This window comes from Alosa pseudoharengus, unplaced genomic scaffold, assembly GCF_046254945.1.
Source record: "Alosa pseudoharengus isolate Yale_2024_CS ecotype anadromous, Long Island Sound unplaced genomic scaffold, YU_APseudo_1.1 YU_APseudo_1.1_scf_11, whole genome shotgun sequence".
NCBI lineage: Eukaryota > Metazoa > Chordata > Actinopteri > Clupeiformes > Clupeidae > Alosa > Alosa pseudoharengus.
The window spans coordinates 14,535,783-14,554,354 of record NW_027468576.1 but is presented as its reverse complement, the minus strand read 5'-3'; the positions used below and the strand labels follow the sequence as shown (position 1 = coordinate 14,554,354).

Here is an 18,572-nt window from a genome sequence, read left to right as displayed (position 1 = left end):
TATATTTCAATCTAAATATGAATGCTTGTGAGGGAAAAGACAGTAGCACCACTTTTCCATTCAGTCACTGAACCTGTAGCTTTTTTCCAACTTTTCCCCAAAGGATGAAGACAGCAGGGACCAGAGGTAATATATTTCAAGGTTTCTTATACCTATTTCATTACAAACCTTTGAGTGTGTAGGAGGTGTAATGTTTTCTTTTATTGATAAAAAAGAAACACTTCCACACTTCTATGAATTAATAAACTATAAATAGAAAAGAAACATGTTAATTGCAATTGTTCAAAACCTGTGTAGTTTACTATGTTTAGCTATGGGCTCAGGGCAATGTAACCAAAACCAAGTGGAAAATCCCTCTCCTATCTCCAGCACTTCAGAACACAACAAGGGGTTTTGTTTGTTTGTTTGTTTTTTAATCAAGGAATACTAGAATTCATTAACAAAAAATCAGAAAGCATAAACATAAAGCTGCATATGGAGTAGCATGTTTGCATTTCACAAATAGGAATATAATCCAAATAGAAATGTTCTTGCCAAAAAAATAGCCATAATGCAATTGCCCCAATGAATCAAGACAATATACTTCATATTCAATGTATGGTAAATTAAGCATTAACCTCACACTACTACATTATAATATTATTTTGGGTTTATGGGTATAGCACAAATTTGGTATTATTATCTAATACAGCATTACTGGGGAAAGTCTACTATTGCTACTGGACATTAGATAACCAACGATATTAGGCTAGAAATTATGCACTCCCGTCGTTAGTTAGCCTAAACTCGATCAGAAAGAGGTCTCCACGAGAGATTTAATTCTCAGGGTGGGCACAAAAAACAAAGAAAATGATTTAACAGTGAATATCTTTATTCATGTATTTTTCTTTTAACATATGAAAACTATGAGGCATAGGCTACTCTGATGCTGCGGCAAAGTAGGCCTACATTCTGAGCGTTTTGAACATACCACAAAGAAATTACACTCTACCCCGGCATACGTGATTTGCCTCACCGTGGTCCTCTTGGTCACTGCTCACACATCTACACTTGTGTGATATTTGATTTATTTTTGTATCCACTGCTGATATTGAACAACATTTCCGTGCAATATTTTAGTTTGCGCACTACATTGATCGATTTAAAAGAACGACCCTCTTTTCTTATAAATAACAAACATGCTCCACTTTCCACTTCTGCGCGTGGGCCGTCTGACACTCGCACTACAGGGCTTCCCCTCGTGTTTACGGGACGCTCGCGCTCCACTGTGGCAGATGCTCCTCTTCAAAAAGTTTCAGCGTGAGTTCCGGTGACGCCCCGCCCATCCCAGGGAAAGTTATTTAGTCTGACAGAATGCGAGGTGAGTTGATTGATTGAGAGAGACTGTTGGCTGAATGAGAAATAAAGCAGGATTGAGAGCGAAATAGAGTGGGAGAAAACGAAAGATATCGAAACAGGGAGAGTTCTCGTGTATGTTTGTGTGTAAGTGATTGATTACAAAACTCCAGCGGTTTACAGTTTCAGAGGTAAGAAATGTGCCGCGCATTAATTTTGCGGTCCTTTTGATTGGGATATAGAAAAAGTATTGGGGTGTGATGGTTTTATAGCTCAATGTAGCCTAATCTGGACAGTAGCCTACAAAACTCACGTAGCCTTCGTGATCCCGTATTTAATTACCTTAGTTGACTTGGTTTGCTATGGCTTACATACACATGTCTATGAACTGAAGTCCTTGCCATGTGTCAGATGAACATAGATGGGGAGCGCATGTCGTCCGGTAACGGGAAACTCCGTCAGTGGTTGATCGAACAGGTGGATACAGGCAAATACCCAGGGCTCGTGTGGGAGAATGATGAAAAGAGCATCTTCCGCATCCCCTGGAAGCACGCGGGCAAGCAGGACTACAATCGAGATGAAGATGCTGCACTCTTTAAGGTAGAGGAAATAGTGACAAAATGTCCACACTCGTGTAGACGCAGAGTTACAAACAATACCTGACCTGTACTTTTTGCGTTCGGGTACCGCAGGCCTGGGCTCTTTTCAAGGGCAAGTACCGGGAAGGCATTGACAAACCGGACCCACCCACGTGGAAGACGCGCCTCCGTTGCGCGCTCAACAAGAGTACCGACTTCGAGGAGATTGTAGAGCGCAGCCAGTTAGACATCTCCGATCCATATAAAGTTTACCGCATCATACCAGAGGATGCGAAGAAAGGTAAGCGATATACTCTTTTGCTTTATTTTCTGTTTTGCTTGATTGATGCACAAAGAATAATTATTAGAATGTATGTATTATTATTATTATCATTATAATATGCATAAGAAAATATCACTTAGTATACTCTACACCTCTGACTCTCAGGTTCCAGACCTCTAGTGGAAACAGCGGCTCACTTAGCATCCCCACATTATCAACTGCACTCCACATACACTCCCCCTCAGAATCAGGTGAACTACTGTCTTATAAACATAGTCTCCCCTCATGCATACACACACAGAGATATGCTTGATCTCCGTGTAAATGCTCATGACGGATTATAATAGGATTTTGTGCTTCTGATCGGTTGTAGGTGTGTAACTACCCAGAGTATGGATGGAGGGGCTATCAGGCTGATGAACCCCCCCACCCAGACTACAACACCCCTTACAGCCCTACACACATGGCCTGGGAAAATGGTGAGTCTGATGTGTGTGATGTGCATTTGACTAGATTATATGCTTGTGTTGGGCCTTATGATACACTGTGGAAGGATTCTGTGTGCAAGGATTTGTATTTTGTCAATGCAATGTATGTGTGTGTGTGTGTATGCGCAGGTTACCAGATCAGTGGTTCATTCTTCAGCTGCAATCCCTCTGAAGTTCCTACCACACCCTTTGGCTTTCCCCAGCCTGGCTTCAGAACAGCAGAGGGCATATCAGGTACATACACACACACACACACACACGTGCACACACATGCGTGCACGCACGCACACACACACAAAGTTGGAGGTTTCTGTCAGCTACTAATCTGTGTGAATGTCTGTGTTCCAGACCAGCGACTGTTGGTGTGTGTGTTCTATGGCGGGGCCCTGGTTTCAGAAGTGACTGTGCTGAGACCCGAAGGATGTGTCCTAACGCCACACGGACATGCTTTCCAGCCAACCAGTGGCCCAGAGGAGGTGCCTCTCCCACAGAAGGCGGGACTTGAAGGCGGTGTCCACCTATGGGTGGGGTCTGGTGGGCTGTATGCCCGCCCCTTTGGTTCTGGCAAAGTCTTCTGGGAAGGGGGCCACACTCCTCACAGAGAAAAACCCAACAAACTGGAGAGAGATCAGGCCAACAAACTAATGGACTTGCACACCTTACTCACAGGTACACAGACATGCACGCACCCCCACACTCTCTTTCTCTCTCTCTGTTACACATACACAGACACACACACACTCTCTCTCTCTCTCTCTCTGTTAGACGTACACAGACACACTCTCTCTCACACACACACTCAAAAGATGCGAACACACACAGTTTAGTTAAGACCCTGGTACAGCTCAGTCTCATACTGACTCATGGCCGTATGATCTTCTTGACAAAAGCATCTCTACCCCGAGTTCTTATTAGCCTCATTTGCATAACCATGTGAGTGGACTTTCCACACAGAGTAAGAAGAAGTAGAAGAAACATAGAAAAAGGATCAGATAGGGAAAGAGAAAGAGGGAAGTAGAGACTGAGAGTGTGAATAAGAACAACCTTGGGCACTTTCCCTCCTTTACCCCCTCATGCTCTTCCCATCCAACTCCCATGTTGGTGCTACACTCTTAAAATGAGTGAGTTGAAAACAACACATCTTCCGTTGTTTTTAACACATCTCTGTGTTCAGATAGAGACAACACAGTTTGTGTTGTTTCCAACACATTGCTTTTTAAGAGTGTACACTCTTATAACAAATGTGTTGTCCCTATCTGGACACACAGATGTGTTCAAAAACAACACAAGTTGCGTTATTTTCAACACATTGTGTAACAAATAAAAAAGGAAACAACACAAACTTTGTTGTCCCTATCTGGACACAAAGATGTGTTAAAAACAACGCAAGTTGTGTTGTTTTCAGCTCATTCATTTTAAGAGTGTACTGTCTATCACATCGCCATAGCCAGTGTGCTTTAGTTTGTCTGTGTGTGTGTGTGTGGAGTGTTCTTTGCTCCTTTTCTGTTCTGTTTTTACACATGGCTTATAAGAAGTGTGCACACTGAGTCAGCTAGAGTTATCAGAAATGAATCACTGAATGTCAGGGTTGAAAGTCAATTTTCGCATTGAATATTTCAAAATACAGGACAATAGCCTTTAGTAACAAACTAGTTCAATAAGTATTGAACTATCGATTATATGCAATAATGACCTACATTCTCCCTCCCTCCATCTCAGAGCTGCAGGGTTTCTCTCTGCATTCTCATCCTCCGCCTCGTCTCCAAGTTCTCTTGTCCTTTGGAGATGACATTGATGCTGAAATACAAAGGAGGTCTCTCACAGTGCAGGTACGAGACACACACACACACTCTCAGACTCTAGTCACTTCTTTCATCTTACTTGTACATTAAGGGACTGTGAGATGTTTTACAAGTGTCAAACCTTGTGGATGTGTGTTTCAGGTGGAGCCTCTGTTTGCCAGACAGCTCTTCTACCTCAGTCAGTCCGGAAGTAACTACCTCAGGAGTCACGACTTTCACTCACACACACACTCTCACAGCCTCGCACACACACAAAATGAGCTCTCCCCACCCAGCTCACAGGACTATGCCAGAATTGTCACCCATCCACATGGAAGCTCCTTACCAGAGTGACCCCCCCCCCCCCAACACCCTGTGTGTGAGAGAGTGTGTGTGTTTTCAAAATGGAGCTGCACTGCTTTGTATATGTTAGAGAGAGACATGAATGTGTGTGTGTGTGTTTGTGTGAGCAGTTCAGTTTGAACACCTGAAACCCAGAGGATAAACCACTGAATGAATGTCCTTGGCAATAATTCCATGGTGTGTGGGGAGGCAAGGTGTGTAAGGCATGGCAACCCAAAGAATGTCAGTGTTTGTCAGTGAGACATGCTTAAGATGTGTTACCTCTCTATAAGCAAGATAATAATTACATCCAGATTTAATATAAGCTGAATATTTGTCCTTAATGACACCACTAACCCTTTATGTTCATCTAAATAAGCCCCAAACCACAACTAAAGTGTTTTATTAGTCAGGCCATCCTAAGCATTGAACAGTTCCATTGGAGAGTTGTGTATGTTGATGTGTGGATGCTGTGGATGTGTATTCTTGTACATGTGTTACATCATGAAGGTGAATTGAAATTATATTTGACTTGAATTCACATTGGCATTGTTATTGATACTGTATGTTATACTGTTTGGTACTGATATGTTATACTGGTTATTTCATGAGTTTGGTCTGTATTGGTGTTTTCTCCATGCTGGTTATATACTAAACCAACTGAGTGTCTGTACATGTGTGTTCGTGTGCTTACTGTCTAGAGTGTGACGAGGCGCATGTGGTTAGGTGAGTGTGGTTAGATGTTTTGCGAGCAGGAAGTTCGGTTCAAAGACTGCTGGGGGGGGAACATGAACAGACACACACACGCACACAGATACCACACATAAACACACACACACACACACACACACACAAAAAAACACACATGACATCACTGGGGAAGGAAAACTCCGGTGACAACTAATGTGTCATTCAGCCCACACACACACACACAATTTACCGTAATTAAAAAAGGAGTCCTCAGAAAGATGACTTTATAGCACTTTCATGTGACAAACAGACTGACATTTAAAGGACAGTGTGGTTCCGTTTACAAGAGAGAGTTCATGAGTAGTAGTGGTTAATCACTGAGAAGCGGCATGATTAACATGTTCTGTGTATTAGAACAGGTGTGCATATATGAGACACAGGTGCAAAAGGACGTGTGTGTCTGTAGTGTGTAGTTTGTGTGTGTTTGTGTGTGTGTGTGAGTGTGTGTGTGTTTGTATGTTCGTGTCGTGTGTGCCTGCGTGTGTGCGTGTGTGTGTGTGTTCATCTCTTCACAGGATGAGAGGAGGCCAGTTGGAAGCAGCTGAGCTGCAGATGCATACTGCTTTTGAACTTATTCAACAACTCCTCCAGCAGTCTGAAAGAGAGACAGAGAGAGAATGAGCAACAGAGGTAGAGAGAAAGAAAAAAAGGTGTCTGTGAGTGTGAGGTCTCTAAATTCATGAATATTCAGGGAGTGACTGGCTCGAAAACTCTAAACCCCAAACAACCCCCCCCCCCACACACACACACACACCACTGTTCTGTTGACTCCATCTAGATCCACATCACTCTGCTACTACAGTGGTAAAAAAAAGAGGTGGGTAAATAGAGGCAAGATGGATCACAACATTGGCTACTGGATTAGACATTCAAAATGATAACGTTAGAAGTCATTGCTCAATTCTTATACAGTACTAGTCAGGCTTGTGCAAAATTCCAGAATTGAATTGAAACTGGCTCTTAAATTCCAATTCAATTCTTGAATTTCACTTGCATTTCAATTGAGGTAGCAAACAGGAAGCAGAATTGCAATTCAAATTGTGCACAACCCTGGTACTAGTTCTGATTGGCATTAAATAGTTCCTAGAGTGTTGATAGGGATCCCTGTGCATTCTGTGGGCCTTACTATGTAGTTACCACATATACTTACACTAAGGTAAAACTGGAAATAATTGTAAATAAATTGTAATTGTAAATAATACTATGGAAGAAACTGAAATCACACAATTGAAGCTCATATAAGCTCATATGAAGCTCATAATGTCCACAAGTCATAAGATTATCAATGTAAGCCTATCACATTAAAGAAAGTCTCCTACAAATACGATGGAGGTGACCCAGAGCAACTCCTAGTGGGGCTACTGCATGTGACTGGCATGTAGAGTGGGATAGAGGTGCATAGATGGCACCACCTTCTGCTATTTCAGAAATACAGGACGTGCATAAACAGCATTTACGTTTGTTTAGCATACATTACAGCCCTGGCTCCAACCATGTGGCAGATAGATGGAGAGCTAACCAGATGGATAGCATATATTTTGTGTGAAGCATGTATGTGTGTGATTGTGTGTGTGTGTGTGTGTGTGTGCAATGGTTTACTTTTTGTCAGCTCCACTGTGCAGTTGAGGGAGAGACTCCTGTGCCTGTTTAAAGCTGCCACTTAAAAAAAAAACAAAAAAAAAACAAGTTCACCACACATCCATAACCACAACCATAAACTATTATTAGCTAAGTGATAAAACATATAGAAACTAAATCTATCGACAGGTGGGATGCTTGTGCAACAGGAGTTGAAACATACCGACTTTCAGATGTTAGGTAAACAGATACAGCATCGCTCAAGGAACAAATCTCCAACCGAGCCTACATTATAACAAAAAACAGAGAGGAGAGGAAAATAAATATTACCAAACAACCGACACTTCCTTTAAGACAGAAGACTGTATATGTGTGTGTATATGTGTGTGTGGTTTTGAGTCACAGGTGTGTATGTGCCTTGAGTGAGTGAGTGTGTGTGTGTGTGTGTGTGTATGTGTGTGTGTGTGTGTGCCTCGAGTGAGTGTGTTTGTGTTTATGTGTACCTGAAGTGCCCCGTTTTTGCTAAAGGATGACACACACTGCATGAGACGACTCATCTCTTCAGCAACCGCTTCAATAATACGAGATAGAACACGAGGGACAAGGTCCTTAGAGATGGAGAACACCTGAGAGAGAGAGAGAGAGAGGGATAGAGAGGTAGAGAGGGAGGGGTAAAGAGAGAGAGGGAGAGGAAGAGAGAGGGAGGGAGAGAGAGAGAGGGGGGGGGAGGGAGGGGAGAGAGAGAGGCAGCTTTTCTCAACACATGTAGATTCATTCTTGTTTGTTTGTTTGTTTGTTTAATTTAAGGCCATTTCCACAACTAAGGCTATTTAATGGCCAGAGCATTGTGTGTTAAAGAAACTTAAAAATATGTTTCTTAAAATCTATGCTAATAAGATATTCTAAAAGGCAGGGCAGATTCATTCTTGTGATGAATGCTGATAAAATTCTTGACACGTGACTAACTTGCCAAACTAACCACATGAAATGCTGTTAGAATGTCAGAGGTGGACCCAAATGTGCCAATCAAACTTTTTCCAGGTTCGACTGCTCCCAGAGCCGCTTGTTTTTTCCCATAGACAGTAAAGTGAACATTTTTTTTCTGCTATTCAGATTAGCCAATAAGAAAATTGTAATTTAACTACTCTCTTGCTCCCTCAACCTAACAAAATCCTATTTTTCGCAGGGGCCTAGATGTTATCCTTGATTATATTATCTAGCTTCACAGATACACTAATTACTCTTTTAGAGTTAATAAGCGATTTTAACCTCACTAAGACAGAGGTGGTGTTGACAAGGTTTACAGTGTGTGAAAACCGGCTGGCTGCGCTAGTAAACGTTTCTGGACGAAAAAGCTGTTGGGCCCGGACTTAACAACCAGATAGCTTACAGGTGCTTCTCAGAGATATCAATGACCAGGCAGTCACCACACTCAGCTAATATGTAGTAACAATGTTGTAGTACTCGAGTCCGGGACTCGGACTCGAGTCCGAGTCATGAGCTAAATTTAGAGACTCGTGACTTTACTTGGACTTGAGCACTGAATGACTCAAACTTGGACTCGGACTCGTACATTCAGACCATGCAGACTCGGAAATTGAGACGAGGACTCAACTTATTTTGTCATTAGGCTATAATATGTCATTAGAATATTATTTGGTATATGATTTTAATATCTAAATTATTCTCAGTATTAATATTAGTGCAATGGAATGTTACTGCTTCATGTCATAGGCCTACATCACACATCACGCCATGTTCCTACAATAACAGACGTTAACTTTAACGGCGCCAAATGCCTGGAGACATGAATGCCTCAAAGTTTGTTTGTTTTGCATTTAATAGTGACTCGACTTGGACTTGACTCGGATGAGTAGTGGACTCGACTCGGAATTTTTTTTAATGACTTGGACTTGATTCGGACTTGAACACTGGAGACTCGAACCTGGACTTGGACTCGAGGCATAGTGACTTGACTACAACACTGTGTAGTAACCATAGACTGTATAAAATAGGCAGTAGCACATAGCAATGCTACCCTGTTCATGAACTCTACCTCTAAATCCTGACTGACGTATAACAAAATAATAATCAACCGCTTCTTATTATCCTACGCACTTCAGAGTTCCAATCACATGAGTGGGCCTTCCCAACGTTCTGAGGTCTGTTTAATCCTTACAATGACCGCTATAAGTATACAATGACTACTGTCACTGGCAATGGGTTTTGTCCTTCTGATTCATGTATTTCCTATCATTCCGCAAGTACTTATTGCAAAGGAGTCTTAATAAACGTGGGTGCCTACGCAGCTTCGCTGCTTGGCCCCCAATGACTAGCCTGCCTCTCGTGGCTCGAGAAAAATGTGACAGCACTTGTTGAAATTGAAATAGGCGAAAATGACAACATATTATTGACATGTAAGGCTTGCAACAACGAAGTAGACTTGAAATGTTTTTTTTTATTATTATTTTGCATTTACCTGTACCACAAAAGGGAGCATGAGAGACGTGTTTTTAGCCTACTTTTGTTGTTGTCTCCTCATCCCGGAGCCTGTTTAGATCAGTCACAAGCTTCCTCTCCTGTTCTAGGCAAGCGTCCAGCACTACGACAGCTGCTGCCCTGGTGGCGTCCATGTTCTTTCCGACTCGTCGTGTAGTGATGATTACGTCACGTTCTCACGTAGAGCAACTCGGGCGGGGCGTATACGAGAATATTGGATAGCGGCATTATTTCCGATTATGACCGGCGGACAATACATCATCCCTTACGTATGGCTACTCTATTGGCAAATCCTGCTTAGACTGAAAGGATAATGAACTTATACAAAGTGTGTGTTGAAGTACAAATGTTTCTAACCTCTGCATGAACAGTGATGATGTTTACCAGGGCCTCCTTCAGATAACTCCTCACACCTAAAGGAAAAAAAAATACACAAGGGAGATCAGACATGCACACACACACACACACACAGGCCATGTCCACACGACGACCGTTTTTGTGAAAACGGTAAAGTTTGTTATCGTTTTGGCCTTGCTTCCACATGAACACGGCATTTTAGGTGACCAAAAACGATAACTTTTAAAAACTGGTTCCAAGGTGGGTACTTTTGAAAACCCCTTTTCCTTGTGCCGTGTAACCATCAAAAATGGCATTTTAGTGACAACATAGAGTAGGCCCACCCCTAACCTCTGACTCCTAAACCCAGCTGCCCCCTTGACACTCATTATAGTATTGCCTAGCAATACTAGTTTTCATACATGTCATACGTATGATTACACTCAGTAAACATCACAAACGGGTGCTGCGCAGTGCCAATAGCTTATCATGACTTGGTGCTGCGCAGCGCCAATAGCTTATCATGACTTGGTGTCAGTGACTGACGCGAGAGAACTAGTCAGAAATTATTAGGGAAGTGGGCGGTTTAAGTTTAAATGAATTTGTGTGTAGTGCCAGTGTCATTCATTTCTTTCACTTGTCTTACAACATAAATAAATGCATTCATAGTCTAGTGAAGTCAGATATGAACCTACAAGTCTTAGAAATCATGTTAAGCCTACAGTAGATGCGCACTAAATGCGAATGCGCAATTTAATGCAGGCAAAAGAAAAATTAAACCGTTTTTAAAGAGAAACTATGCAGTTTTGGCAATTTCTTCCCTGTTTTTTGCTCCTCCTACAGCCTCAGAGTATATGATTTACGACACTCCTCAATTGGTCAGTCTGTCGTTTTCCTCTACACTCTTCCTCCAACAACGGTTTACTCACTTTCTGCTTTTTTTCGCTGGCTCTGTCATGACGAATGTCTGAGAAATTCCATCGCTACCTTGTTCTAGCCGGTGCCTGGCGTGTATGTGTATAAATGCAGTAAAGCAATTCGTTACACTTGTTACTTACTGACACTGAGGCCGTCGACCCGCCGGCCCAAAGTTACAAGGGTGTTTTTTCTGCTCACAGCCGCTAGGGCGAGACGGGCACCATTCAACCCGAAAAAGGTCATATAACCATTCCAATGACTCCGAAGCTGTTACGTTTAAGGTAAATTAAGCTAAAAAACCTGCATAGTTCCCCTTTAATTAAACGTAATTTACGATGGGATTGTAAAACGCTGAAAGCTAATATTTTGTCACTAGCAAACTACATCTGTCCTCTGTCAAATACAGTTGCATTTTCAGCTCTGAACGAAACCGTTCAGGAGTTATTTAAGCAAAAGTCAGACCTGCGTTTTAATTAATTCGCCCCTCCTGGCCAGGACGAATGAAACAGGCATAGAAGACGAAAGAAACATACAGGTTAAGCTATGTTCACTTCCCACAACTTCAATATTTGACAACATATCATGAATGGTACTTCAGATAGGTGTTATTTCAGATAGATTACTGCTGGGCTATACGTCTTGGTGAACTTGTTAACAACTCATTGCAGTCATCGTGAAGCACACATCTCGAGGTTATGGAAATACCATACACTAATCAATTTATACCTACAATAATTCATGTTCCTAATAATATAATGTTTCTATAGTACAAAATGTTATTTCAGTCAGTTTTTATGTGGGTAAGGCCACCGCACATCCAAATAAGTGTCCTTCATGACCCTCAGGCCGACAGTCTCCTTAGGTTAGCATGGCAAAACCCGACCCCCTACCTGATAGCCCCAAATATTTTACATCTTTCTAAAACCACTTTTCCATGTCTCACCTGCATAAAATATAGTATAAACACAGATATGTGTGCAATTACTTAGAATACATGGGGTTTACTGCCTGGTCGGGGCGAATTAAACAGCTGTTTCATTCGTCCCGCCATAGACATTAATTATAGGCTGTTTTGCATCCATATAAAACAAATAAAAGGACTTTATTAGTTTTACAGTTGAAAACTGAATTGTGCTCAGGAATGCTTTACTCACGCGACTGCTTCAGAGAATGCATAGACTGTATAAAATAGAGAATTCTATATTCTAAAAAATAGTGAATCGTGAAGCATCTGCACCGCCACGGCAACATCTACTTGCCTGGCATATGCACTACAGCGTTTTCACCTCTTGCGGATGCAAGATTTTTTTCCACCGGTGTCATTAAAGGTGTGAAAACAGTAAAGAAAAATATGCCTGTCATTTTAGTGTAGATGTGGCCATAGAGAAACACACATATGCAAGCACACTCACACACTCACACACACACACACACCTAATGAAGGACAAAGTAAGAACTAGAAGACTGTTCAAACCCTAATGTGTGAAGAGAGAACAGAAAGACAACTTGAGCATCAATGTACAGTGAGTAAGAGAGCAGGAGAGAGAGAAAGAGAGAGACAGGCCCAGACAAACGGACAGACAGAGGTTAACGTCGGTGAACTGTTGCAGGAGTGGGAACCGTTATCAGAAAGATCATATTGGAAAATGAGTCAGGCTGCAGCGACACAGTGAAGAGGCAGGGGCGCAACTATGCCATCTGATTAGTAACCCTATATATTTTTATAGTGGATGGAATCCACTATCTTGAAATCTCCTGGCTTCTTATTATTATAACCTTTTTTTCTTTTTACCTTTTCAAGAATTAATGCGACTCTAACCGCTTAACGTACAGACATGTTGAAATAACCGTTCTGAAGGTCTGGAGTGGGGCAAGAGAGTTATTATTTCAGATTTTTTTAAAAGTTTATACTTTTTGAGAAATAGGGGATTAAAAATGTTAAAAAGCTCATTTTTCCCCCTTAGACTTCAAAGGCTGTGATGTCATAATGGCCTAAAGGCAGCTCAAAGATGAAGTGAGTTGATGTTGGAGGTCAAAGGTCAAAGATCAAGTCAATGAACACTCTGAGTGCGATATCTCAAGAATGCCTTGACATACATGCCTGAAATTTGGTATGAGTATTTGTATGGATTCAAAGATGAAGTGAATTGATGTTGGAGGTCAAAGGTCAAATGTGAAGGTGAAAAACCCCTTGAGTGTTATATCTCAAGAACGCCTTGACACACAAGGTCTTTTGGTACGAGGGTTTGTTTGAACTCAAAGATTAAGAGATTTAATGTTTTTTTTTCCAAGGAATTTCCCCACCAACATTAAGCCAGCAGATTTCCATCCACTATTGTAATTCCTCTGGCATTACATTCTAGTTTATCTATAAAGTCATTGACGTCATACAACACACACTTGCACACAACTGCACCAAAACACACACAATACATTAATAGTTTTTCACCAGCCTATCCAGCAGGTGTGTGTGTGTGTGTGTGTGTGTGTGTGTGTTTATACCTGTTGGCGGTAGGCAATCTTTCCAGTCGAAGTATCCTGCGTAGATTCCAGGTTCTAATGATCCAACGATGGGATCAGCTTTCATCTCAATGTAGCTCTCAAACACACCACAATCCAGCTCCCGCACCGCTTCCATACTCACCTACACACACACACACACACACACACACACACACACACACACACACAGTGTACATCAAGGTATGCTCTCTAAGGTTACGTCTACATTATGTCGGATACAAATGTATCCGGATACAAATGACACACTTTTGTTATGAATCGCCCTCCCTTCTACAGTCGACCATCGTATCAGTGTATCCGAAGTGGAGCAATTTGGATCCGCTGGAGACCCTGAACTCATTTTGCTGCGCAGCCGTATCGGACGAATGTGGACGGTGTGTCTGTAGTGTGTGGCGGAACCATCTGAAAAGAGATGAAGTACAAGCCCATGTTCCCTTCCCTGATTTGTTGTGCTCGTTTCACGTGATGATGGCCATGCTGCTTTTCGAGAGGTAGTTCTACATTTGACAGCCATACAGTGAATGGCAACAGATTATATAATTTAAAGATGCTGTAGTTATTATATAGCCTACTATAACTGTGTATGTGACAAAAAATTCCATTTGATCATTAGAAGCACTGTGTAGGCCAGTGTTTCTTAACTGGTGGGTCGGGACCCAAAAGTGGGTCGCGGAACCATTCTGGGTGGGTCGTGGAGCTTGTGGGTAAAAAAAATAAATAAATAAATAAATAAATCACCCATTTTAAATGCTACTTTGTCAGATCTACAGTACTATCTTAATATCCTGAAGACTTCACAAATGTAATGCCAAACATCAGCATGTTCTAAACAAGTAGGCCTACAGGCACTTTGCGTGTCTTACCATTTAGCTCACGTTATCTGTTGGCTTGAATACTAAAAAAAAATATATGGGTCGCGACTAAATGAAAATGGGAAATTGTGGGTCCCAAAGCCAGACCAGTTAAGAACCACTGGTGTAGGCTATGTTCTAATAATGAGCATCACATGAGGTAGGCTATTTTACTTGTTTGTCATTTGTCGACAAGGCAATAAGTAAGCTGGAGTAGGCCTTTTCCACTACAATGTAGACTCATGTAAAGAAGCAATCAACACATCAAAGAAAAACGTATCTAAATGTTTCTAAGTTGATTTCATTTCTGCATGTTCTTTATATAATGACTGCTGGAAACAGTGGCTGTGGACATACAAACAAGCGCCTACAATGTTAAAAGAGCGGGAGCAATAACCTCTGAAACAGAAATATGTTTGTGCAGTGCAGATTTTATCTGATGGTTATTTCTTCCCTTGCACCCATACTTGCTGACTGTGCGTTTGTCATGATTTTCAAGAATCAGAATTACACATTTTAATGCAGGCTTCCCAAACTGATACAGTGTGAGTGAGAGTGTGTTGTGACTGAGTGTTCATACACGTAAGATCTTTTCCGTGCCAGTGAAGCCCTGTGTGTCCAAGTGCTGAGCCAGGTTGAGGAAGGTGTGCTTCTCCAAATAATGACAGTTACTGAGGATGATGAGTGACCGCTGCTCCTGGAAAACACACACACGTTTTCTAATGACTCATACAGATCACAAATGACCAAATTACACCATCATCATTGAACACCATTTCTAATGTAGACTTATACATAGACCATTTACAGATCACAAATGACCAAATTACACCATCATCATTGAACACCATTTCTAATGTAGACTTATACACAGACCATTTACAGATCACAAATGACCAAATTACATCATTGAACACCATTTCTAATGTAGACTCATACACAGACTATTTACAGATCACAAATGACCAAATTACACCACTGAACCCCATTGGGCTCTAATTACAGTGCATGAAAATGCACTGTTCTGTTATCTGAAGTCTTCTTCTTATTATTCTTCCCACCAAATTTCTGCGTCTAATTCAGCTTCAACCGTTTAACATAGAAACTTCGTTCAAATTCTGTAACGTAGGTCTTGAAAAGGACACTTGAGGAATGTATTTATCACTTTTGTAAACTTTATACTTTTTGAGATATTAACAAAAAACTAGAAAATGTAATTTCGAGGAAATTACCAGTGCATGAAAATATAAACATACTGTATATTAACATAAAATGCCAAACAAACTTTTATTTGGAAACAGTTTTTCCCCATAGACTTTACATTAGCACTATGACATCACAATGGACTAATTAACTTGGCCTGGTGTAGGCTATGTTCTAATAATGAGCATCACACGAGGTAGGCTATTTTACTTGTTTGTCATTCGTCGACAAAGCTTTTTTTAAACTTTTAAACTATACTTAACTTAACTTTTTTAACTTTTAAACTATATACTCTATATACGATCCTGTTCAACTATTTCCTCTGCCCACAACTGTTTCAAAGTAAATGTCCTCACAATCCTATTACAAGTTGTCTATTACACATTGTCCCCGAAACAACTTGGGGAAATTCTCAGTAACTAAATTATGAAAGTCACACCAATTTCCACGTAAGTTCAAAAAAAAAAAAAAAAAAACAGATGACAAACTCAATTAGAGTCAATATCAGTCATGTTCCTGTAAATATTAATATTGCCACCTGTTTGTCATGGTTTGTGGCTTCTGCAGCATGGAAGGCTATTGCAGTGCATGCTATGGGTTAAAATTATCTTTATATTTATCCTCCGAGCCCCATAGATTTGCACATAGGAACCTACCGGAGTAGGCTTGAAGTCTTCATAAGTGTTGGTGAAGAGATCTGGGGAGCCCAATTCTGAAGAAAGACTGACCACAGACAAACAGGAATGAACACGGAGTAAATACAAACATACTACACAAACATATGCACTAATCAGACATAATTAATCACAGGTTTGTGGGCACACATGCAACTCACTGGGATGTTTCTAAGTCTCCGTCAGTCTTAGTGCTCAGCTCTTCCAAACAAGATATGAACACCTAAACAACAACAACAATAGTTGTGACATGCATACAAACACACAATCACAAGATCGATCTCTCTCTCTCTCTCTCTCTCTCTCTGGGCTGTATTTTGAACCCTGGCGCATGGCGTAAAACTCGTTTTCCACCCGGCGCCAAGTTTAATTCGGTATTTTGCATGTTTATTTTTTTAAACAATGTGCCCAGGGGTGTGGCAATTAACAACCTAGGGAGTGGCTTGGCGCATTGTCTAAAAATCGCTATTGTACACCTGGTCAGAAGTCTATGGCGAATATGTTGTTTATATGTTATTTTAAGAGCGCATTGTCAACAGTCATATTGGCAGGTGCACGCACCATCCTTCTATCATTCATGAACGCACACCAGCGCACGTCCATGCAAAACATTACAAATTTCACGATTACAATGGGAAACATAATTAGAATAAAGATATTACGAAATACTGTACATCTCATTAAAAGTAGTTATTCACCATCATTTGCAAATTGGTAATGACGGTTAAAAGTGACTAGGGGAGAGGCGGGAGACACGTATGGAGCACAGCTGAAGACGCACTGTCACGAGATATAAGCAACTCCTCTGCAGGATAATCATTTGAGCAATATTAGGGTAAATGTTGCTTTTTCCAGCCTATGTTTTCGATGGTAACCCATTGTCAGTCAATAGTGAAAGTAACTGCATATAACTGTCTTGTCGTTGACTGAAACCATGGTGAAGTTAGTTTCACTTTGCCAATGAGTTCAAATAATAGAGGAGTGCAAATGTGTAAAGGCTATGCTAGGTTTTAGTAAAGCATGGTTTAGTGGAATGACTATTCCATACAGTCTCGCAAGCAGCCTTCATTTAAATGCGCCGTTAAATGTCAAAATACCGATGCATTTATTTGACATCGCGCTTTGCGCCGTTAAAGGAAATGACAGAGGTCATTCTCATTGGTTTAAATGATGTTATACGCCCCAAACACACCCATAACTGATTAAAAAACCTAGGAACACCTTGTTGTGCCATGCGCTCGACTTATGATAATGAAAACCCTCCCAATGTGGACTGGACACATCCTACTAAATTTGAATAAGCTTTTGACGAGTGACGATGCACTTTTGACTGTCATGATAGGGCCCTCTCTCACACACACACACACACACACACACACACACACACACACACACACACACACACACACACACACACACACACACAACTGTACCTTCATGATTTTCACAAACTGTTCAGATGCTTGGTCCTGAATCGGTTCCAGTTGTAGAATCTTAGTAGAAACACAAATACATATTACTAGAATTCAGGGCCCGTATTCACAAAGCATTTTATCTTACCACAATCGTACTAAAATATACTCTTAGTAAAAAAAATGAGGAGTCCTAAAGTTATGAGTGACACGCCCATTATTTTTAGGAGTTTCTCCTAAATTCGCCAGTTAGGAGCTACTTTTAGCCTTAAAATTATTTGTGAATACGGGCCCAGATACTTAAAGGAATTATCCGGAGTAAAATGCACTTTAGATCGATTTCCGGATGATTGGGGGTACATACGTTGAGTTGACATAAAAATTATGTCATTCGGATGTGTTTTGAGAAAGTTCGATTGTACCGTTTTCAAGTCACAACTCGTAGCCTGGAAGTGAGCGGGGCATTTCAATTGCGCTGCTACAAAACGCTATTTTTGTACCTCTTCTACAGTTCCAAACAACATAACACTTACGTGGCAGTGAGTAGAGGGTCCCTAAAGCCAAACCGAAGTATCCCGAGGTCTTTATGTGGTCGAATAGAGAGTCCAGAATGAATTTCATCAAGCCAGTACCTTTACAGAAATGTTGCCATCTTTGCCGCCACCTTGAGGGGAAAGTCCGTAGGAGTCTTATTGCTGAGTGTGTTGTAACACGCTCTGGAAATTCACAATTTCGTCGCCGTTTTTTTTTTTTTTTTTAAAAACATAGTCCAGTATTTCTTTCGAAATTGAAATGAAGTTGTATGGACTGGACTATGTTTTTTTTTTTTAAAACGGCGACGAAATTGTGAATTTCCAAGGCGTGTTACACAGCAATAAGACTCCTACGGACTTTCCCCTCAAGGTGGCGGCAAAGATGGCAACATTCCCAGAAAGGTACTGGCTTGATGAAATTCATTCTGGACTCTCTATTCGACCACATAAAGACCTCGGGATACTTCGGTTTGGCTTTAGGGACCCTC

General features: G+C 41.1%; 2 protein-coding genes across 2 annotated transcripts in view; one reads left to right on the top strand and one right to left on the bottom strand.

The window, feature by feature from the left end:
• Nucleotides 1–1,274: 1,274 nt before the first annotated feature.
• On the top strand, nt 1,275–5,480 carry LOC143116778 (interferon regulatory factor 4-like). The gene is made up of 9 exons (XM_076278084.1): nt 1,275–1,526; nt 1,747–1,935; nt 2,028–2,214; nt 2,362–2,447; nt 2,570–2,675; nt 2,814–2,918; nt 3,033–3,353; nt 4,404–4,513; nt 4,628–5,480. Exons 2-9 carry the CDS (start codon nt 1,747–1,749, stop codon nt 4,817–4,819), a joined length of 1,296 nt encoding a protein of 431 aa, XP_076134199.1. The 5' UTR covers nt 1,275–1,526; the 3' UTR covers nt 4,820–5,480.
• A 284-nt stretch (nt 5,481–5,764) lies between these two features.
• Nucleotides 5,765–18,572, bottom strand: part of exoc2 (exocyst complex component 2) — a 27,072-nt gene continuing 14,264 nt past the window's right edge. The window contains exons 19-28 of the mRNA XM_076278083.1: nt 17,573–17,632; nt 16,301–16,362; nt 16,122–16,188; nt 14,843–14,959; nt 13,391–13,532; nt 9,992–10,047; nt 7,639–7,761; nt 7,359–7,420; nt 7,157–7,216; nt 5,765–6,152 (exon numbers count right to left, since the gene is read on the bottom strand). Of these exons, the coding sequence (XP_076134198.1) occupies nt 6,059–6,152; nt 7,157–7,216; nt 7,359–7,420; nt 7,639–7,761; nt 9,992–10,047; nt 13,391–13,532; nt 14,843–14,959; nt 16,122–16,188; nt 16,301–16,362; nt 17,573–17,632 (843 nt within the window). The 3' untranslated portion in view covers nt 5,765–6,058. The remainder of the gene's footprint in view (nt 6,153–7,156; nt 7,217–7,358; nt 7,421–7,638; nt 7,762–9,991; nt 10,048–13,390; nt 13,533–14,842; nt 14,960–16,121; nt 16,189–16,300; nt 16,363–17,572; nt 17,633–18,572) is intronic.